General features: G+C 42.4%; 2 protein-coding genes and 1 long non-coding RNA gene across 3 annotated transcripts in view; 1 reads left to right on the top strand and 2 right to left on the bottom strand.

Annotated features, from left to right (window-relative positions):
- The first annotated feature begins 850 nt into the window (after positions 1–850).
- mrpl12 (mitochondrial ribosomal protein L12) lies at positions 851–4895 on the top strand. The gene is made up of 5 exons (XM_019868971.1): positions 851–1081; positions 2499–2694; positions 3015–3089; positions 4093–4227; positions 4502–4895. Exons 1-5 carry the CDS (start codon positions 1023–1025, stop codon positions 4616–4618), a joined length of 582 nt encoding a protein of 193 aa, XP_019724530.1. The 5' UTR covers positions 851–1022; the 3' UTR covers positions 4619–4895.
- Positions 4896–11857: 6962 nt separating this feature from the next.
- LOC109515221 (uncharacterized) lies at positions 11858–16159 on the bottom strand. Its single transcript, XR_002168140.1, has 2 exons — positions 15106–16159; positions 11858–14523 (listed from the first exon to the last, which is right to left on the bottom strand). It is a non-coding gene; the product is annotated as an uncharacterized LOC109515221 (long non-coding RNA).
- A 64-nt stretch (positions 16160–16223) lies between these two features.
- The window catches only part of gcgra (glucagon receptor a), a 37316-nt gene continuing 31039 nt past the window's right edge, over positions 16224–22500 (bottom strand). The window contains exons 7-14 of the mRNA XM_019868857.1: positions 22243–22432; positions 21958–22117; positions 21810–21870; positions 20191–20260; positions 18568–18656; positions 18358–18502; positions 16855–16896; positions 16224–16786 (exon numbers count right to left, since the gene is read on the bottom strand). Coding sequence (XP_019724416.1) covers positions 16466–16786; positions 16855–16896; positions 18358–18502; positions 18568–18656; positions 20191–20260; positions 21810–21870; positions 21958–22117; positions 22243–22432 — 1078 coding nt within the window. The 3' untranslated portion in view covers positions 16224–16465. The remainder of the gene's footprint in view (positions 16787–16854; positions 16897–18357; positions 18503–18567; positions 18657–20190; positions 20261–21809; positions 21871–21957; positions 22118–22242; positions 22433–22500) is intronic.

The following is a 22500-nucleotide window of genomic DNA, read 5'->3' on the forward strand; positions in this document are numbered from 1 at the left end:
CCTACGGATATAGCCAGATCAGGAATTATAATAATGGAGGGTGTGCCATGTTGACCGAAGTGAGATGTGGTTGATGGCAGATGGGTCGCAGATTACCCGTTTAAGAGGATTGATTCCCTTTGTACCTCACTACCTTCCGCTTGTTAGTTCGCGTTGTAGCGCACTACGTTACATTACTCCAGTAACTTTTTGGATAAATTGTACTTAGTTTGAACACAACTTACTTTATCTTTTGCTTGAGTATTTTTATGAAGAAAAAAAATAAACCCTATTTTTTTCTAACACTAAGATACATCGCAGTACCCGTAGTTGTAGTCACGGGTTACATTTACATGACAGTACTACGTCACATTTACCCAAAACACTGGATAGATTATGCTTGTCGGAGTAGTTTTAATGCAACATGTTTTTTTTTCCCTGTAAGAAACACTAGATTGTCTTTGTGAAATAGAGCTATCTTAGTGTAATTCTATACTTATCTTTATATTTCGAAAGTCTCGATCACATTTTTTCTGCACCGCGGTCAAAGTCACGTGATGTTGACGATCTGCCGATACCGAGGCCCAGTGCTATACTTCGGCATTGCATTAAAAGAAAATATCACATCCAAAATGTCTCACTTGCCTCATTTTGATCATTTAGAATGATAAAAGTATCCAACACGATACATTTTTAGTGTACATTGCTAATAAGTATGCGCGGCTTTTGATCTATTTTACGTTTTTGATTTTCAGTTACTTGCATGTAATACTGTATAGTCATGATCAATGCACATGGAAAAAAAATAGAATCTTGAAGTCGCAAAAAAGCGATACATAAACACGATGCCGTTGCTAGGGTCTAAGCGTGTACCCGTAGTTGTTCGCAATGCATGCCGGGTAGGTCAGCTTCATTGAGGAGGGAGGGCGCCATGTGCTTTTGAGGTAGAGACGCTTGTGTAAAACAGCGATTCGCTTTCGACAAACGAGGCCGCTCATCGAAGAGCAACGCCGGCACTTAAAGATTCCGGGTTACATTTTAGTATGTACTGCACCAGACGCTGCCTTCGAACGGTGCTGCGGGCTGCGGTGAGCCTCCACCGGTATGTTTGCACTCACGCTTCCTGCGGCGGAGTACGCGCGGCATCTAACCGGCTCGTCAAGGGCAGACGGCCGGCAGATGACAGTGCAGCCTCTGCATAGACTTTACAAGATCACCAATTGTTCCTCGTGTTTCTTAACAATGTTTTAAGTCGGTTCTACATTAGCTATTGAGCTACACAGTGTCAGCTCTTGTTAGCAATTTGTTGTACCAATGTCTCATCGTTCTCCATTGATAGCTGTGTGTAGGTCAAGTGTCATTTGTACACACGTTTTGGACACCATACTACATTTTGCACATATTTAGTGTTTCGTTTTTCGTTTCAACATTTTTTATTGTCGACAGTCAAGGTCACTCATATGTGTAACGATGCTCGCGAACGTTCTGACACCGTTGTGAAGGAAGCTGTTGAAAACGCGTGGTTTGTTCAGTTGTGACTAAAAAGCTCAGATTTTTGTCCTGTTAAAATAGAAAATTGACCAGTACTTTTAAAAGAAGCCGTGAAGGTTCATACATGCATTTAGAAACTGCGGTCAGGCCAGCCTTCTGCTTGCAAAATTGAACTCAAGGCACCCGCCAATCTTTTTTTTTTTTCATTCTGGTGTATACCGTAGTTCAAAATGTCAGATTTCAGAAGCCTTTTATATCGAAATGCAACATCTGATCATAATGAAAGTGCTGTGGTTGGATACCAAGGGTTGCCTAGTGTTCCCTAGACCTGGTCTGGTTCCGGGATAACGAAAAATTATTTTTTAAATGGCGAAATTTTAATCATTGATGGAGAGTTAACTTTTTTCTATCTCAACTTCAGACCGGTTCTTGGTGCTATTCTGAAACAGTTTTCATAATCCCCGGGTGAGCTCATCGTTGCCTTACCACTGAGAAATTATTTCATATTATTTTAAATCCAAACCACTGAGGTGCTTTTATTTTGAAGGTGGCCAACGCTGCTCGCTGGCGGTAGATTACCTTAATGCACATATTTTACATTGGAGAAAATCTCACACATCCCCCAAAAATAATTTTTACACAAAGTATTGTGTATGTCCAGATATGTCAATTCATCTCTCTAATTTATACACCCTGTGTGATTTTTTTTGTTGTACATGAAGCTATTATGCTGTTGTAGAAAGTACACGAAGCTATTATGCTGTTGTAGAAATTCCCCGAAGAACCTATCTCCAGCTATTTGCTGGTAAAAAACAAAAACAAAATAACTGTCGACAAGAAAATCTGTTGGAGAGAAATGTAAGATGCATTTTAAATATGTTATTATTTGGGATCACAGTGCTTGTGGTATATTAATGCTTAAACCCACAGTTTTAATAAAGGCAATTTTAGACATTTTCAGGGGGAGTTGTTTGCGGTTCGCTCTTTGCAAGTATGAAAATTAAAGTGGCCGTATAATTTTTGCCCAGACAACAGCAGCAGCAGGCGCCGGCGCGGTGCGCGCTGCGACTCCTCAACACGAGTGCCGTCGTCCGCTCGGATGCCTTGGCCACACCGTCACTGGATGGCGCCCCCAAGCAGTACTCTCCCAAAATCCAGCAGCTCGTCAGCGACATAGCCAGCCTCACATTGTTAGAAGTGTCGGACCTCAATGAGCTCCTCAAGGTAAACCCGTCTCCCTCCTCAGGCTAGGATATGACCTCAAAAAATAAAAACACAATTAGTGATGTTGTTTACTATTGACTTGAACCTGCTTACAAAATTAGTGTAGGTGAAGGTGGCCTTTTATTATGCACATTTTTGCCATGTCCGATTGAGCATTTATGCTCACAGCTGATCACTGTAATCGACCTCAGATTTATCACCACTACGAATCTTGACCATATAATCGCCCACAACTACTACTACCTACTTACCCACCCAACCAACCCCTTTCCTTTCCCCTCCTCCTATTTTCTCTAAATGTAATTTTCCACCTGTCACAGAAAACGTTGAACATTAAGGATGTTGGAATGATGCCGATGGGGACGATGGCTGCATCAGCTGCTCCCGGACCTCAGGTAAGAATAGTTTGCCGCTGAGCCTGTTGAGAACCAAAATGGCAGCCGGTCATTACTTTGACTGTTGTCTTAAGGCAAGAAAGTGTGCTTCAGTGCAGTGTGTGGGCTTTTTCTCGTGGTATGCAAAAGAATCACTAACTTGAATACAAAATAAATAAGAGGAAACATTTTAAACATAACATATTGAAATCAATATAAATGAAGGGTGGTATGAAGTAACACTTTAAAAAAGGTTTGCAAGTGCATTTAAAACCATTAGAAGGTAGACAATGCTAAGTTTGGTAATTTAAATAAAAGGTACAAGGTGTATAATGTAGTGCCATCTACCGGTGAGCTAATAGAATGCAACGACCTAAGCTGTAAGCGAGCATTTTGAAGCACTCGCACTACGGAGCCTCAGTGAGACCACATTTGGCAAGCGTGCCACCAATTTCTTCAGCAGAAGTGCAACTCTGTTTTGCCAAACGACTTCCACTTTTCCCCCCAAGCGACGGAATAAGTGCATTTGTTACTCATGCTGAAGTCATGTTGAGGTTCGCCAAGTTTGTCTCCTTCGCGTATTCATAGCAGGAAGATGGCAGCGAAACAAGGTAGCTAATGTAATATCATTCGCCATTACTTTTACAGTTACATTAAAAATATGCGTTGATGTGATAGAACATTTTGAAATAATGAACGTTGGAAAAGCAACACATTTTTACACACTGTCCCTTTAGGTATAATTTTTTTTTTTCCGGGTATTTTTATTTTATATATTTTTTTAAACTTCAATGCAAGTACAGTCTTTATGACAGTTAGCGCTTAGTCTCCAAGATGTTGTTCGTATCCTTGCTTATCTTCTTGACTGCTTTATTGCTTGCTATTTTACCCATTTAATGTGTTTTGAAGTCCACTTTTCGTTTACAAATTTGTAATATACCTGAAGCATTATTTAAAAAAAAAAACCCCCGTCAAAAAATTCCTTTGCCATCTGGAGTTGAGTAAAAAAAAAAAATGTGTTCAGGCGGCGGAAGAGGAGGCGCCAGTGAAGAAAGAGAAGACTCATTTCACTGTCAAGCTAACGGAAGTCAACATGGCCGAGAAGGTCAAGCTCATTAAGGAAGTGAAGAACTGCATCCAAGGCTTGAACCTGGTGCAGGTAGGTGTCACAATCCCGCCAAAGCTTCAGGGAGTTTCATTTCAGTAAACGTTGCCTTTTTTTATTTTTTGGCAACGCTTATTCCGAATGCAGCAACTTCTAAATGTAAAACATTCCCCTCAGCAATTCGCGATCACGGAATTTACTGCGGCTTTCAAAGCACTCTGCAGAAATGAGGACGAGAATAAAAATCGGTCGATTGAATCTGCTGTCTGATTAAATAGCTTTTCATGTTTCCATGTGCATGAATGGAAAATTTTTTTTTCCCATCTAGGCCAAGAAGCTGGTGGAGTCTCTTCCTCAGGAGATCCGCGCTAACGTTTCCAAAGACGAGGCGGAGAAACTGAAAGCGGCTTTGCAGGCGGCGGGCGGCACCGTTGTCCTGGAGTAGACCGCGGCCCCCTTTTCTCTCCCACCCCGCCCTCTTGCACTTCGTCCATTTGAATTTTCGAAGAAAACTGTCTCCCTTCATCTATACTGCCTCTTCAGCACCAGGGCTTACAAGTCAGACTGAACTTTTTACAAATACGCCCCACGGTCGCCTCTGCCGGCATGTCTCACTTGCATGTGCCGACATTGAAAGAAAAGCATTTCCGTTTGGTGGAGGGCACAGTTAAGTTTGTGTTACGAAATGAATTGTTGTCATTAAAACTTGAAATGTGAACACATTTTCCCATGTTTTATACCCACTAAATGTCTTTAAACTCTGCAACCAGACACACGGGATGGGATGACTCATTGGTTGAGTGGTCATCTCCAGATCTAGAGGCTGGGGGGTCAATCCCCGTCATTGTGACCATGTCGAAGTGTCCTTGAGCAAGATACTGAACCCTTAGTTGATCCTGATGCTGCGTCATCAGGAGGTAAATGAGGTAACAGTTGCTGTGCAAGTGACAGCCCATTTATCCTTTATGTATAGGTACTGTACATCTTCCTGGTCAATGAAATGACAAATTTCAAGAAATGAAGAAAAACGGGTTTCAGTTTCACTGATTGTACAACTGTACCACAGCACATTGGGAACCGTTTGTAATATTTTGACGAACAGCAACGCTCATATCATCTCACATATTAATTTAATTTCATTTTAACTGAAAGAACTACATTGAAATATTGACAGTTGATACAACTTTGCTTGGAAAATGTAAATGTTTACCTTTTTTTGTAACCGGCCATCCATTATCTGAACCGCTCCATCCTCACGAAGGTCGCAGGTGTCCTGTAGCCTATCCAAGCCATCTTTGGGCAATAGGCGAGGTAAGCCCCGAACTGGTTGCTAGCTACTTGCAAGGCACGCAGAGACAAACAACCATTCGCGCTCACAATCACACCTAGGGACATTATAGTGTTCCATTAACCTACGGTGCATGTATTTGAAATATGGCAAGGAACCGGAGTACCTGGAGAAAACGCATGCATGTGGAGAACATGCAGTCGGGGCCCAGAATCGAAGCTGCAACCTCTGCACTGTGAGGTGAACGTACTAACCAGTCAACCACCATGCCACTTTTTGGTCTTTAAAAAAAAAAAAAAATAGCAATGTAATCATTTGATGTTTGAACGTTTTAAATCCTAAATTACATACCATTGGGGCACACACACACAAACGTTTGTGTGTGTGTGTGTATATATATATATATATATATATATATAAAATTTAGATTTATCAACTTGAGAAACAGGTGACCTGCTTTAAAAATATTTGTTTCAATGTGTTAAACATTGACTTGAATGGGTTCTAAATAATTACCGTACACACGGAGTGAGATTAGTTTTTTTCATCTTAAAAGATGAAATAATGCGAGCTATTTCGCTGAACTAAAATAACATGTTTTGATTAATCGCATTTCAATTAGGGCTGTGGTCGACACCAGTGCATTCCCATTCTTGGCCACTAGAGGGAAGCAGATCCCCAGAATTGCAATTACGAAATCACTCAGTGGCAACGTTTTATTTGCAATTTTGTAGCATGACTTGGGCATCTTTACTCTTACCTTTACTATGTTACTTACACTGTACTTCAGTGGAAGTACAGACACTTATACAAGTAGAAGTACTGATTTGACTAATGAAGTAAAATGAGTAAAGCACTCAAGTAATAAACAGAACGCTCCTAAGTGCTGTACTTCAGTAGAAGAAGAAAGTACAAGTCGTTGCACTTGGTTATCTCCCACCACTGAGGACACGACGAACCGAAACGCTTTTCTTCTCGCTTTGTTTTCTTGGTGTTGACCTTTTGAGAAAATTGCATCAAGTTACGCAAGTGAGATAATATCGTTGACTCTGCAATTAGCAGCATCAACCTGAAATCAATTGTGCGTATTCCCCCCTGCCCCCCAATTCCTTTCCTTCCCAGCACCATGTTTCGAAATGTGCTTGTGCATTGGCAAACTGAAGACAAGCCAAGACAAAGTCCAACTCAAATTTGGGACAACATTCGGCACACATGCAGATAACATTCAATGGAAGACTTCAAATGGTTGTTGTTGGACAAGACATGCATTTCTAATATTTTACGACTTTAGCTTCACAACCTTAAACATTACATGGAAGTCATTATACAAATATGCATTAATTAGAAAATGATATGACAGTTGAAATAATTCAATTAATATGAATGGATGTGGTGGTGTGGGGGTGGTCGGCGTGATGTTTTTAGCAATCGGAGTAGACGCTGAAAGAAGAACAATGGAAATGATTGTCTGTATTCGCAAATGCCTTTGTGACTACAGCAGATTAACGGAGTGTGCTATTAATCATGCTCGGCGGGTGGATAAACGCTAATTGATGAAGCGTCCCTCCGACATCCCTGGCGACGTTCGTATGAGGAGAGGGCCAATGGTGGTGACCTGATGGGAGTGGATAATTATCTTTTGGTGAAGCAGCAGGTGGCTCAGCTGGTCATTTTGGACATTTTGACAACAGCTGTCAGTCTGAAAAATAAAAAGGAGTCTCCTCTATGCACTTTCTACTCTTTTCCTGTAGGGAAAACTAATAAGATGTCTCTTGGTGTTTCCTGGTTGTTGGGTATCAAAATGTCTTTGATGAAGCTGCATGTGGTTCACTGCCTGAGGTTATTTCTGTACCTTGTGTTGCATTCCACACATCTGCTCTGTGCAATTTCTACTCTTTCTTGCAAAAAGTATCCTTAAAAGTTGCTTCGTGTGTCCTAGTTACACAACATACATTGTCAACAATTGCGTGTAACTATAAACAATTGTATATTTGTGATCACGAGGCAACTCAGGGTGGTCCGGTGGTTAGCGCGTCGATCTCACAGTGCAGAGGTCGTGGGTTCGATCCCAGCTCCGGCCTTACTGAGTGGAGTTGGCATGTTCTCCCTGTGGATATGTGGGTTTTCGCCGGGTACTTCGATTTCCTCCCACATTCCAAAAACATGTATGGCAGGCTGATTGAATGCTCTAAATTGTCCCTAGGTGTGAGTGTGAGCGCAGATGGTTGTTTATCTCTGTGTGACCTGCAATTGGGTGGCAATCGGTTCAGGATGTTCCCCGCCTACTGCCCGAAAAGAGCTGAGATAGGCTCTAGCATGCCCCGCGACCCTTGTGAGGATAAAGCGTTTCAGAAAATGGATGGATGGAGGCAACTTAGTATTTAGTATAATCGTCGCAGAAGCTACCGTGTCCCTCTAATTTGAATTCCTGTGTTTGCCTTTTACAATTTCTCCTATTTCTAATTCTTGTACGTCAGGAAAAAAAAAATAAAACAACGATATATTATGAGGTGGATCATTTTTAGTATGAATTTTGAGAGCAGCTGTTATGTTAGTCAGAAAGCTCTGGATACTGCATTTCTGCTCTTTGCAAATTCTCCCTTTTCTTAAGCCAGGAAAAAGATGATTCCTGTCTCCTACTTAGTTGCTTATTAAAGAAATACAGAAAATATTGTGGGTCATGTCAGTCACAACATGTTCCCGGTGTAATGACCCCTCTCCCCGCTCCGAACCGCATCCTGCTAACGGCCTTCTTCCGCTCCATAATAAGCCACGTGTCGCCCTGACCAACTTGACGCCACCTTCCAACCGCAGCTGTTGTATTATTTGCGTCCCCCCCTTTTTTTTTTTCTTTTTAAATTCAACTCAATTTGCCTGCCAGGCGCGAAAGCAGTCACAGACAGGAAATGACAGCAATTGTTTCATAATGTGAAGACCCCTCCCGAAAATACGTTTATATTTATTTATGTGCGTGCGTGTATTTGTGCTCGGGGCACAGAACATGATGTTTTATTTTAAAGACTTCATTTTAAACTCATTTTCAATGCAGCAATAAACATGTTTTTATATCAGCGTTGATAAGCAGCCCGTTTCATCCAAATGCTTGGAAATGAGCCCATCTGGAACTTTTAGTCGGTATACTGCATCCAAAAAAAAAGAAAAAAAAATCACAATCATCAGAAAGACAGTAGTACCATTACAATCCAAGTCCAAACTGTCCCCACGGCCATAAAACCTTCATTTGGTTAACTCGGAGCTCTTTAAGTGTAAACTCGATGTTGTCGCAGCATTGAAAGATGATTCATTGTCATTGGTTGCCAGCCAATCACAGGGCACAAAGAGACAAACGACTTTTCATGCTCACATTCACACCAATGGACAATTTAGAGCCTCATTGAACCTAAGATGCAAGTTTTCGGAATGAAGCTGGAGTACCCGGACAAAACTTCCATCAAAGAAAATATTTTCCCCGGCAAAAGTAACACAGGAAACCTGGAGCCAAGATTCCAATCCAGAACCTCCCACCTCTGACGGTGGTGACTCATTTTAACCCCTCAAGTACAAATTCGATTGCATACTTGTTGCCTCCTCTACGCGCGACTAAAAGGCTTCATGTTGCGTGTTCAATTTCGATGTCATCAACGGGCTAATGGTCTCTTGAAAGCGTCTGCTGACATTATTAAGGCTCAAATGATTGTTTGCTCACTTCCAGCCAAAGACTACACTTGGAAAGTCAGACGGAAGAAGCGTGCCTTAAACAGCCCCCGGGCTCACTTAACCTTCGTAAACCGCCTGGAGGACTTCGACGCTATTCTAAGCGTGTTAGCGTCTTCAATATTCTTCAGTAGTCGCTTGTATTTACATTTCAGTTTGCAGCAAGTCATGAATAATGAAACAGTGTGCATGTTTATGCCTTGGTGGAGACTTGTGTCACATACAATGCCAATTCGCACATGTAGACATCAACAACCCAGGTTGCCTTTGTTCCCCTGAACAATAAGCAAGGGTTCGAAACAGCTGAAAAGGTTAAAAGACGGAACATGGTTTAAGGGGAGCTATTAGGTATTTTTCTTAAGATTCAAAACAGAAAGTCTTTCTACAATCTACTGAGAGACCAGAGTGTCTCCACTGCATCACTAATTTTACTGAGCAAGCATTTGCCACATATTCAAAGCTAACAAAGCTAACACTGTTTGCTAGTGCTAATCTGTGCTAATGTGGCGTTTTTTTCCTCTTTAATCTTTTCTGTGAAAGCTTTAGACCTTATATATAAATGACTGTGTTCATGTGTGTTTTTAAAAGTAATTATAACAATCCTGGATTCCAAAATAATTTCATGATCCTCAGTTAAACTTTAAGAAGCGTTAACACAGATAAATCCAAACAGGCTACTCATGAAAACAAATGACCCACACTGCTAGTCGTAGTTATGACACCAGTGAAAAGTTAAGGCAGAATTGTCCAAGTTTGAATTTAACAGGGTAAATTCCGTTCGAAAAGTTGAGCCAGTGAGGCTGGTCTCCTTATTGGATGAAAACAGCCAGAATGAATAATGACTGTAAAACCTCATTTTAAGATGTCTTCCGCCAACACCATCTTCTTTTTTTTTTTTGCAGGTTTCTGTCCCTGAAAGCACAAGGTTTTTGATTATAATTCGCTCCGATTTCTAAAGAGACTTGGACTAAAAAAAAAAAAAAAAACACGAAAGTGACGCATAGAAAAAAAAAAATCAAGAGTGCCTTCATTTTAGAGCGGCTATTATGAGCTACACTAGCGTCAGACAGTTAAGGGCTCCTTTTAAACAGTTTGCAGGCGTTGCACTTTAAAACACAGTTAATAATCGTAAAATATTCCATTAACACGAGTCATTAGAATTCACTGGTAGGTATCATTATGGCTTATTCATTTTTATTTCTTTTTAAAGAAAGTAAAAGTATTTATTGCCTGGCGGCGTAGCTGGAAAAAATGTTCCCTCTCATATGTGGACCAAGGGCTTTTTTGGAGGTGTCAACATGCCCGAAAACACACAAAGAGAAGCTTCGAAAGAGAGATTCAATCAAAATGTTCCTCACCTTTCCCATTTCAAATTTACACTCATTTATTCCATTTTCAGAACTATTTTCCACATTTTCACAATGGTATTCCCAAACTCAAGAGACATTTTCCATCTTTACCTCCTTCTTCCACATTTCTTGACCGATTTAAACCATTCCAATTTCAAAATGTTCATCTCATTCTGGACAGTTTGGGAACTATTTCGACTCTCCCAGCCCCCAATTTTGACAATAAACTTACCAAATTTGGGGATATTTAACACATTGACCTCCTCCTTCCACATTCCTTGACCAACATTCCACATTTCTGCAGTTTAATCCACACACAATTGTTACAAAACAAAAATGCATCGTGTGGTTTAAATAAAGTGCAAACATTTCAGTATTTATGGGGGGTTGCCGGGGTGACCGCCTCACAGGATTTTCTTTCTTTGATATCATTGTGCGGCGTCTCTTTGCCCAGGAAATATGTTAGAGTGAGTTTCGGGGCTTCATTCCGACAAATGCCATGTCTTGTGGAACATCTGGGTGCCAAGGAACTATGTTGAAGTGAGTTGAGTCCCATTTAGACAAAAGTAGTGCTTTGGCTCCATATTTTGGCATCTTGGGCTCCTAAAAATATTGTTGTGCAGCAGCTTGGTGTTCAGGAATTATATTAAAGTGAGTTGATGAGCTTTATTGTGACAAACATAGTGCTTTGGCACCATATTGTGATGTCTGCATTTATGTTTGCATTAGTGAGTTGAGCTTTGTTTGGACACATCTACTGTATCTATCGGCGATGGATGGATTGACCGAATAATTTCTTATCCTTACTGTTGCTTGAAGGCAGGGGCTGGTGTGTCCGTCTCCGGTCCTCTTGGGCCCCTATCCAGCATGCTTTCGATGTCTCCCTCCTCCATGATGATCAGGATTGTTATGAGGCTTCTGAGGCGCTTGCTGATGAGCTGATCATTTGCATCAGGTGTGTTGGAGGACGCCGACATTGAAAACAGGCTGGGTCGGGGCCCTCGAGGACCGGGGTTGCACAACTCTGTAGATATTTATTTAGTCTCAACTCCTCCGGGGCCACACTAAAACTAAGTTGTTTTTTTTTTCCTAATTTGATTGTGAGAACTTGTGGGTTACGGGAAATGTTTTGGGGCTTTTTACGACAGCTCCAAAGGAGTTTTGTTTGCTTTCGGGGTCGACTTGGGCCATAGGTTGTGCCCGACACGATCCAGTGCGTGTGCTGTTTGTTGAGCAGCAGCCGACTTGCTAAAATTCATCGGTGACGTTCAAGCTATATTCAACGTTGGCTTTATTTCACACCAAAAAAAAGACACAGCTCAAACAAAATTCATTTGACACGAGGATTTTATTCTTCTTCCACCACTTCGGACACAAGATATACACACACGCAAACACACACACTCACACACAGTAAAATCATCAACTGTTTAAACTTGAGCACTCACAAAATCGACTGTACACCTTGAAGAGAAACATGGGTCATTTTAAAGAATACATTCAAATAGTAGAACCACTTAGAAAAAAAAGGATCAAGCGACCCCAACAAGAACAACATCCAGGTCACAGCTTAATTATTTATCTGCAAGAAACGGACACATCGACTCCACTCACGGTATACACACTGTACATATCTTAATGCTTTTCGACTCAATGTTGCACAACAGCTCGAAAACGGAACATAGCGCCTCCATGTAGCAGCACCACGGTGTGAATACGCTCAATACTGTTTCCGGCTTCCAATCGCGGGGATGGAATGACCTGATCCCCCCCGGACCTGATCCTGCAATACTGACTTTGTCCACATGAGGACACAGCAGTAAGCCGCTCAACAGGGGCCCGCAGAAACAAAGACGTGCATCCAGGACACATGCTACCTGGATGCTTCACACATTTCCAATATTTCACAAATCCCGCTTTCAAGCAAGATGGGGCAGGCCGGCCGGTGTACCTAATCAAGTGAGCGGTGAATGTGCTGAATGAAAAAATGAATACGCAACACCGCGCAAGCAGTTCCGCACGCAAAAACAAAACGTACCAAAAATATCTGTTTGTTTGTCCCTCAAGCCTTGTTCGTAAGTGTCCACGGCCCCTGAGGAGAAAGTGAGGCAGTGCACGTTGCGTTGCAGGAACCCTTTTTGCGGCAGGAAGCTGGTCCTTTCATGCCCCTTTTCGCGGCAACTTCCCCTGCGGACGACGAGTCACGCCGCGTCCCAAAATATCAGTGTGACAGCCTGAACTTGACCCCAAATAACTCCGCACGCGTCGCCTTCAGGTGCAGTCATACTTGTGGCGCGGTGCACTTTTGTGCGTTTGGAGTCTTGATTTGAACACAGGACAACACTGGGGTGGCATGATAGCGCCACACGTATTCGGGCACGTCTCAAAAGTAATCAATCTGCCCAAACTTGGACTGGACTCCACCCATCCATTTACTAGAGTGCTTTTGCATGACTGTAGTGGTGGGTGAGGGAGGCATTTATTTGTCTTGAACGGATAACCAAACAAGGGAGAAATTGGGGCACGGTGTTTATTTGAGGGCGGCCGTCAGTCATAAATGGATGACACGCCGTGCAACTAATTGGCCGCGTTGTCTCTTTGAGGGAGGTGTCTTTTTGTCCTTAGCCGAGAACACCAGGATTCGACTAATTGGTGACCAAATCAAGGCAGAAATCTTGGCTTTAATTATTGACTCTGAACCTGAATTTTAACAACCACTTCGAAGCCATAACTTATTCTGCCTATTACCACCTGCAACACGTAGCTCAAATTAAGGGCTTTCTGTCTGAGCCAGACACAGAAAAACTTGTTCGTGCTTTTATTTTCAGTAGGCTACTTGACTGTAATGCTGTCTTTAGAGGTGACCTTTAAAAAAAAAAAAAGAAGAAAAAAAACCTGCCCAGGCAGCTGATTCAAAATGGTGGCGCCAGAGTCTTTACAAAAACCAAGAAACTGGACCACATCGCACCTGTCCTCAAGTCACTACACTAGCTTCCAGTGAGTCAAAAATAGAGTTTGAAATCTTGCTGCTGGTCTATAAATCTCTAAATGGTCTTGGGCCAAAATACATGCCAGATGTACTCGTACCCGGTGAAGCATCCAGACCCCTCAGGTTCTCTGAGACGGGTCTCTTGTGTGTTCCCAGAACCAGAAGCAAACAAAAGTGAAGCAGCATTAAGGTCTTCTGCTCCTCACCTGTGAAACAAACTCCGCGACTAGCTGAAGTCTGCCCAAACTGACAGTTCATTTCAACCAGGGCTGGAAACATGATTGTTGCGCTTAACATTCTCATGCGTCAGTCCTTTATTTCCTTGTTTTAATCCCCATTTCCACGCTATCTTTGCAAATGGACGATGCTTGCTTTCAAACAATCAAATCTAATTCTTTTGGATGGTTTTATTGTGATTTTTGCCATGTCATAATCTTTTGTTTCTCTTTCTGGAATGCTTTTAAGGAAACATGTAAAGCACTTTGAATTGTCTTTGGGGCCATGGCATATATTTGAGGGAGGCATTGATTAAAAAAAAAATCCTCTTTGCTTTTAAATATAGTACTTTTAATCATGTCAAGCAGATTGAGTTACCTTGTGTATGAAATGCGCTCGAAAACAAATCTGCCTGCCTTGCCTTAAGACGATTTGAGCATGGCGTTTATTTGAGGGAGGAGTTTTGTAGGGTTTGGGGTTGTTTTTGTAGACTACAGACACACAAACACCTTTGAGATGAAGATGAACCGAGCCCATAGTCAGCTTGGCCAGTACTTTGGTCTGCACCGTATCCATGCACAGGAGCCGGATTTAGCGACAGAAGTACTTCGAAGGCTGCAGAAGCAATTACGTGTTATTTTTAATACATCCCATAGCCTCCCTTGACCTCTTTGGTGGTGGGGAGGAAGGGGGGTGTCCCGCATGTAAACCAGGAATGACCTGGCCAGAGCAGCTGCCACTTTCCCATGCACACAGATGCAAAATCAGCACACAACAGGACATATTTTGAAAACCTCCACCAAGGTTTGCAGGGTGACACCAAAACGTAAGGAAACATGTAAAGCACTTTGAATTGTCTTTGGGGCCATGGCATATATTTGAGGGAGGCATTGATTAAAAAAAAAATCCTCTTTGCTTTTAAATATAGTACTTTTAATCATGTCAAGCAGATTGAGTTACCTTGTGTATGAAATGCGCTCGAAAACAAATCTGCCTGCCTTGCCTTAAGACGATTTGAGCATGGCGTTTATTTGAGGGAGGAGTTTTGTAGGGTTTGGGGTTGTTTTTGTAGACTACAGACACACAAACACCTTTGAGATGAAGATGAACCGAGCCCATAGTCAGCTTGGCCAGTACTTTGGTCTGCACCGTATCCATGCACAGGAGCCGGATTTAGCGACAGAAGTACTTCGAAGGCTGCAGAAGCAATTACGTGTTATTTTTAATACATCCCATAGCCTCCCTTGACCTCTTTGGTGGTGGGGAGGAAGGGGGGTGTCCCGCATGTAAACCAGGAATGACCTGGCCAGAGCAGCTGCCACTTTCCCATGCACACAGATGCAAAATCAGCACACAACAGGACATATTTTGAAAACCTCCACCAAGGTTTGCAGGGTGACACCAAAACGACTTGGTGTGGATTCACTTCATTTCTCAATGAAGAATGAAATCAGTCACAATGCTAACATTTCACCTGCATCCTTAACTCCTTAACTCGCTGGCTTCAACAAGCTTTGTGGAAAGCACTCGGAATCAACTGCGAAATGTCCTGTCAAGCTAATTTTCCGGTCATGTTACACATGTGATGTTATAATGCTAAGTGGCTACATGTTAGCATTACTAATTCCTACAGTCGTTTTGGAGGATTTTACGCTCTCGGGTGGTTTTACCTTATCTGATGTTAAGACAGGGTATTCTTTTCAAGGCAATTTTCCACTTTTGACCCAATTTTTTTTTAAGTAAGCCAAGGCGGTCAACTCTGAAACACCCTGACAAGCCAATTTTCTGGTTGCGCCACACTTTTGATATCACAACGCTAGCCGGCTACACGTTAGCATTTCTAATTTTGATCGATGTTTTTGAGGAATTTACATTCTTGGGAGGTAATACTCATCGAGACAAGAATGTATGTGGATTCTACAAAATATTTCCCCCAATTATCCTTACCTCCACAAACCCAAATTGAAGCCTGGTTGCATCACACTTTTCACATTGTCACGCTGGGTGGCTACGTCTTAGCATTTGTCATTTTAACAGATGTTTTTGATATATATATATATATATATATATATATATACTTGGAGCCAATCCCAGCTGTCATTGAGCGGTAGGCAGTTCAATTCACCTACGCTGCATGTTTTTGGGACATGGGAGGAAACCGGAGTACCCGGAGAAACCCACGCAGGCACGGGGAGAGAACATGCAAACAGCACACAGATTTCGGTAGAAATGCAAAAATATCAACACAACATATTAAATCCACATTGCCCACTCGTGTTCACATTTACTGAAAGGAGAAGGCTTCAATTTGATCAGCGTGGCCTTAAATAAGACTTTGGCTCATACCCCGGTTAGATGAGACAGTAGCTATAAGCATAACACTTACTGTACATTTTTAGTCACCTTATTAACATTTTTGGGACAGCAAGTCTGCATTTGAAGGACTCTTCGAATCAGGGCCTTGGTGGAGCTCTGCGCTCGAGTAACTGCCACTCTGCAGTCGATTGTTATGTGTGTGTCCAGTTTTGCCTCAGCTACTGCAACACGCACACAAACAAAAGCAGAGGCTCGAATGACGTCTGTTTTTTTTCAGTGTGAGGTTTCGGCGTTGTTGTTGTGGTATTATTTCACATGGCTCGTCTGCCTTGAGATATGCCGACACGGACCACCTCAGACTACCGCGCGGCGCTCAGCGTCTGTCCTCGCCGCTCAGTGCAGGATAAAGACAGCTTCAAGTCAGTGGCGGCTCTCGGCGTGCTCGCTCTTGACCTTGTCCAGAAGGCCCATGTCATCCACCATGGTGCAGTTACTGAGCGTGCCCTCGTGCTGGCCCGCCGCCTTGCCGTTGGCCACCAAGACGTGCCACTCCTCGGGGCTGCAGACGGGTGTCGGCGGCTTGGTGGAACCGTCGGCGACTTGGGGCATCCGCTGCGAGACGTGGTTGAGCAGGCTGGCTGTCTTTGTGTTGGGCGTGTTGCTGTATGTGTGGCGGTATTCCTCCTCGATGTTTCGGCCCAGTTTCCAGCGCTTCCACTTCTTCAGGACCTCCGACTGAACCTGCGGACACGCGCGTTATGGAGGGTGCGAAAACGGGACGAGTGGAGGACGTTACGGTGGTAACTTACTTCTTTGTTGACGAAGCAGTACAAAATGGCCACCAGGAGACCCTACAGAGACAACATGGACACATTTAGCTCCCTTATTTATACATTATATATATGATTATATTTCTGCATTTTGGCCTGTTTTACTGCCATTTCCCCGCTCAGAGAGAGGGCTAGGTGGTGATGATCTAAGTGAGGCTGTTGCTGTAAGGATTCTGTTGACCATGACAAGATGATGTCCAGGGGCTAATTTTATATTAGCCACGGCTTTGGCATCTTTTTCAGAAAGGGCACACAACTGGCAAAAAAAAATGAAGGATAGGTTTGCCCCAAAAATTACCGTACACACGTTCATGTATGTATACCCTGATGCTGTGTGTTAGCTCTGATGCTGTGCTGCTACACTTCGCGGTGTTTTCTCGCTGCTCTCAGCCTCCCCTTGGGTAAAATATGTCTCCTCATTGTTGAGGTAAATACAGGAGACCATCGCTTGGCTTCGTTGTTGTCGACTGTTTGCGTCTTGCTCCAAGTGATGCGTGAATAAATAAAGCTCAGTCAGTGTCGTCTGACTAGACTTTTGAGTTTGCCATTCTCTCTCTCTGTCTCATTTCACTGTCTGTGTCACTGTGATCACACGAAGTCCCCCCTCCTCCTCACCTCGCCATGAGCTCGACATCTTTGCCTTCGTGGCCAAACGGTCAATGGTTATGTGACAACACGACAGAGCCAGTTTGCAGCACATTATGTTCATGTAATCCCCGCTGACAGGCTGAGTCATCACTGAAAGCTGCACTCGTCTCATCGTGGAAGACGAAGCAGAGCTTGCAGCAAGAACAAACGTGATGATTTTCAAAGGATTGTTAAAAGGTGACAAGAGCAAACGTCCTTGGGTCAGTTCTTTACAAAATGCGAGGCAAAAACCACTTCTGAGAGAGAACATGAACTCAAGAGAGCAAAAAAATGATGCAGTTAAATGTTTAATGATCATCAATTTTATTCTATTTTCTGTGTTTTATACATTATGCACAACTCTCATTTTTTGTACAATTATCTAATTGTAACATGTATTTGTTGCATATTTTAATGCATTTTTATGCTTTAGAAAAACATTTATGTCTGGATTTTTGGGGGGCTTGGAACAGATTAGGGCATTTACATTTACAAAACGCGTCCCTACTTACAAAGTCTTCTCGTTAAGATATTTCTTCCAGAACCAATTAATTCCATAAGTAGAGGTAGCATTGTACTGGAAATAAATTTACTTAACATGTGAGATGTTGATAGTGGTGAATTTTGCTGCAGACATAGAATCATTTCTTCAGTGAAGTGGCTGAATTTCCTGATTGACCACATGCCAGCAAAATTGTAAAGATGTGAAATAAGTGTACCGCCTGCCATGTTTGGAAGACAACAAATACAAGTATGTCATGTCTACCAACGGTGAGGAGGTTCTCCCTTTCAAAAGGGCTTTCAAGCACAATTGATGTGATGTTCGAAAGCTGAAACTCTACAGTGTTACACTACCTGGAATGAGGAGAAGAAAAGATCAATGATCAGCTTGGTGAGGCGCAGACCGATGGTGCTTTCGGTGGCCTCGTCCGTTACATAAATAAAGACCACCTGATGGATGCCCAGCAGAGGGATGAGGGTGAGGGTCGACTTGGCCAACCTGCGACGGACCACAGCACACTCAGATGACAAACATTCAAAAGCGCTTTCCTGATTTCCACTCACCTGAATTTGTAATCTGTGTATCTCATTTGATGCGCTCTCAGTTTGGACACAAGAATTTTGATGATATGGATGAAGATCAGGAAGTTGATCTGCGTGAGATACATACAACAAAGTTTGTATGAAATCGAGATAAATTAAACAAGCATTGGACAGTAGAGTTTTCAAAATAGAACAAATGGGCATTGGATTATTTTCTCATCGATGTGGGAGAAAATTCTTGACAAAGACGGAGATTTTTAAAATGTTTTATATGGGCACTTTTTTGAGATGAAATCATTTTGTCATGGATATGAGACAATTTTGGTGCTGCTATAGAAGAAACTGTTTTATTTTGTGCATTTTCAACTCAGTTCTCAAACTAATGGGCTCTGTCTGTTGCATCACTGACATCGGAACTCTGGGCATGAGAGAGCCTTCAAAAAGAAGTGTCATTTCCAGAAGCAGCATGTGTCCTCTAATCTCTTGTGATGTGACCTTTTTAACCGCGTTGAGTAACTTGTTACCAACACAAATCATTAGCATTAACACAAGAGCATGACACTGGAGTTGGAGTCAGACCACATAGTTGAAAACGGAATCCTGACACTGTGGCCAAAGATGAAGTATTTGTTCATATTGGCATACAAACATCTATCTATCCATTTTCTGATCCGCTTTATCCTCACAAGGGTAACGGGGGGTGCTGGAGCATATCCCAGCGGTCTTCGGGCAGTAGGCGGGGGACACCCTGAACCGGTTGCCAGCCAATCGCAGGGCACACAGAGACGGACAACCATCCGCGCTCACACTCACACCTAGGGACAATTGAGAGTGTTCGATCAGCCTGTCATGCATGTTTTTGGAATGTGGGAGGAAAACGGAGTACCCGGAGAAAACCCACGCAGGCACGGGGAGAACATGCAAACTCCACACAGGAACGCCGGAGCTGGAATCGAACCCGGTACCTCTGCACTGTGAGGTTGACGCGGTAACCAGTCAACCACCAGGCCGCCCACATACAAACATAAGGTATTCATTTCCTGGTCATTAGAACAATGTGGATCGGTGGATTGGGGATTATTTTCTCCGGTAATGTGCATCTTGAGCGCAATAGGATTCGGATCAAGAGGGAAACACTAAAACGGGAACCAGGCCCGCTGGTCGCCAAGACAACGCAAACACAGGAATTCCTGCTAGGTACTGCCCACTTAACGAGACGATGAATATGTGGAAATAGTGTGTGTGTGCGTGTTGCGTACGTGCGTGCGTGATGGCCCTGACATGAGAGTCATGACAAATCGCACTTATATAAACGCTCGCAGATGACCTTTGAGGAGAAACTCCGAACTAAGGTGTGGTCGTGGTCTGCTTTGGAGGGGCACTGGAGGGCAAAGTTTCAGGAATCTTCTTCTGGATTTTACAATATCTATCTATCGATCGATCGATCGATCGATCTATCTATCTATATACGTGTGTGTGTGTGTGTGTGTGTGTGTGTGTGTGTGTGTGTGTGTGTGTGTGTGTGTGCGTGTGTGTGTGTGTGTGTGTGTGTGCACATGCTATGACTTTTAGGTTGTTTGACTTTGGAGTTCCCCTGCCGGCCGTCGAGTAAAAAACACGGGAAGTAAGTAAGTCAAAAATTACCACAACTGCCACCAGTATGGGGGAACGTATGATCCACCAGTAGTTCATGTTTATATTCTGTCCCCAGCACCTGTAAAACAGCCACAGCATTATCAGCACTCGGTGTTTACATGTAGGCCGCTTGCGTAACAAAGCCACGGGCCAAATGTTTACATGAAATATTAATGAGGTGCTGACCGCCTGTGACGGCTTCCAAAAAGTGCTTGGACATATTTTCCATATTTGGATACTCATAACTGAGTGTGTGTGGTGCAGTTTGTGGTCGTGGTGAGACCACACTAATGAGGTGTTAGATTTAGCATCAACAGTGACTTTGTTTGGGAGCAAGACAATCTGCCAACATTTGATCTTACGCAGGCAACTTTGCTATTTAGTACTTATGTTCCAGATTTAAATGTCTTTATATCCACCGCTATAAACTTTACGAGGTGTCATGTATATCCTGTAGTTTATTCACTTCGGCTACTGTGCAGCTACTAACCCACTTTTGTGTTAGGTTGTTTTTCACTCTGCTGTGTCCTGTGTGCTGCACTAGAATTTTCCCCCCTGGGAATCATGAAAGGCTTATCTAAACTAATCTTACACATTTATTGCCTCCATTAAGTTGTATTCAGAGGACATTGGAAGTGAGCAACTTTTCACTAAATATGAAGATGCGATATAGTACAAAAACATCACCCACAAGTTATTGTTGTTTTCAGTTTGTTGTAATTGAGCCTAGCTTAATTTTGCTGAGTTGAGTTCGCGGCTCCACTCGATCTATTGCGTTCATAATTATTAGTTTACCTGAGATGAAGTTATTTAAGCATGCTTGGTTCTCACTTTGTCTTGTGATAGTTGTCATGCTAATTTATAGTTGTTTGTTACAGCTTCATTTAGCTCAGTTTGTTGACTCTGCTTGCTTTAATGTTTCTTAGCTCCATGTTTCTTAAGCATAGTTTAATTAGCTGCACTGTTTCCATTCATTTCAAGATTATTCGTTTGGTTTAGTTGTTTAACTTTGCGTAGCATATTTAGTTTAGCTTAGTGTAGTTACTTTGAACTTAGTTCATCTTATAATATCTTAATTTGGTTGTTTGAGCTGTTTAACCTTGTGAGTTGCTGTATTTCAGCTCACCTTACTTTATTTTAGTGAAGTTCATCTTAGTTTAGCTAGGTGCAGTCATTCTATTTTATTTAAAACTATTCATTGAGCTTAGCATGGTTAGTTCATCTTAGCCTCATTTAAATTAGCTTAATCATTTTTTTTGTTTGATTGTTTCATCTTACTCTTGTTTGGTTATTCTTAACTACCTGTGATTCTTATCACTTTGAATAGTTATCTGCAGTGTTTAACAGTCTTAAAGTTAGTGTATTTGGTTTACATTCAGTGTAATTTATTTAATCTTCACTTTATCTGCTCTTTAATAATTAATCATACTTTATCTTATCTTGTTTGACCTTGCTTTCATTTTTTTATGACATATAAAAAACCTTTATAAAGACAATGAAACAAAAGACAATGTGAAAACAATGCAGAAACTATGACACCCATCTTGTCTTGTTATTCGCTCAAATAGGTTTTAAGGTTATTTTATTTCAGACAATTTATTATTATTTTTTTTAATCCAGAAACTTACTCGTGATTCTCATAGAGGTATTTTGCAATCACCCAGGGCACAAGGAATAATAACGGTGTACCTGAGAAGAAACGATGATGATGTCATTATTAGCAAGTTTGTGCGTCAGATTTCTACAGTGACTTGCAGCCGTACAGGTCCGGCTCACCCCAGCCGATGCACAGGTAGATCTGGAAGTAGTTCCTCTCTGTAAACACGGTGATGACCAGCAGGTTGTGGAGGTAAATTCCTTCCACCAGGAGCCAGTAGCTGTTGGCCAATATGCTGTACTGCATCATCGCCGCGGCCATGCGACAGCTGATGGTTATCTGTCGGGCCAGAGTCATTGCGTTCAAGTTCAAAGAGAAAATGCTCTGGGCAATTTTGCTCGTTGATATCAGAGAATTTCCTTTTTGACATGGGAGCACAAGTGTTTTGAAGCTTGTTCACAGACCTCATTGTTGACCAGCAGGTCCACAGGTGACACGGAGGCCCGGGGGAACCCCTGCTCCTGGTCCCGGCTCAGGTCCTGCGACGTGATGTTGGCCTCCATCAGTGCATCTTTAATCAGGATGGACAACGCTCGCAGGATGAAGGACGCAAACAGGTTCATGTGAATGTTATTCCTCATGCAGTGCAGCTTCCTGGTGGACGACAGGTAACGTCACTGCACTTGTTCCGTCCCCCCTTTGAAGAACAACAATATTTTAGG

This window comes from Hippocampus comes, unplaced genomic scaffold (assembly GCF_001891065.2).
Source record: "Hippocampus comes isolate QL1 unplaced genomic scaffold, H_comes_QL1_v1.1 scaffold98, whole genome shotgun sequence".
Taxonomy (NCBI): domain Eukaryota; kingdom Metazoa; phylum Chordata; class Actinopteri; order Syngnathiformes; family Syngnathidae; genus Hippocampus; species Hippocampus comes.

Bases quoted from the DNA above. Each gene is read 5' to 3' on its own strand.
- mrpl12 (XM_019868971.1), top strand. From the start codon at position 1,023: ATGTACTGCACCAGACGCTGCCTTCGAACGGTGCTGCGGGCTGCGGTG. The intron at 1,082-2,498 runs GTATGTTTGCAC...ATTTTTGCCCAG, and splicing joins GCTGCGGTGAGCCTCCACCG to ACAACAGCAGCAGCAGGCGC. The intron at 2,695-3,014 runs GTAAACCCGTCT...CACCTGTCACAG, and splicing joins ACCTCAATGAGCTCCTCAAG to AAAACGTTGAACATTAAGGA.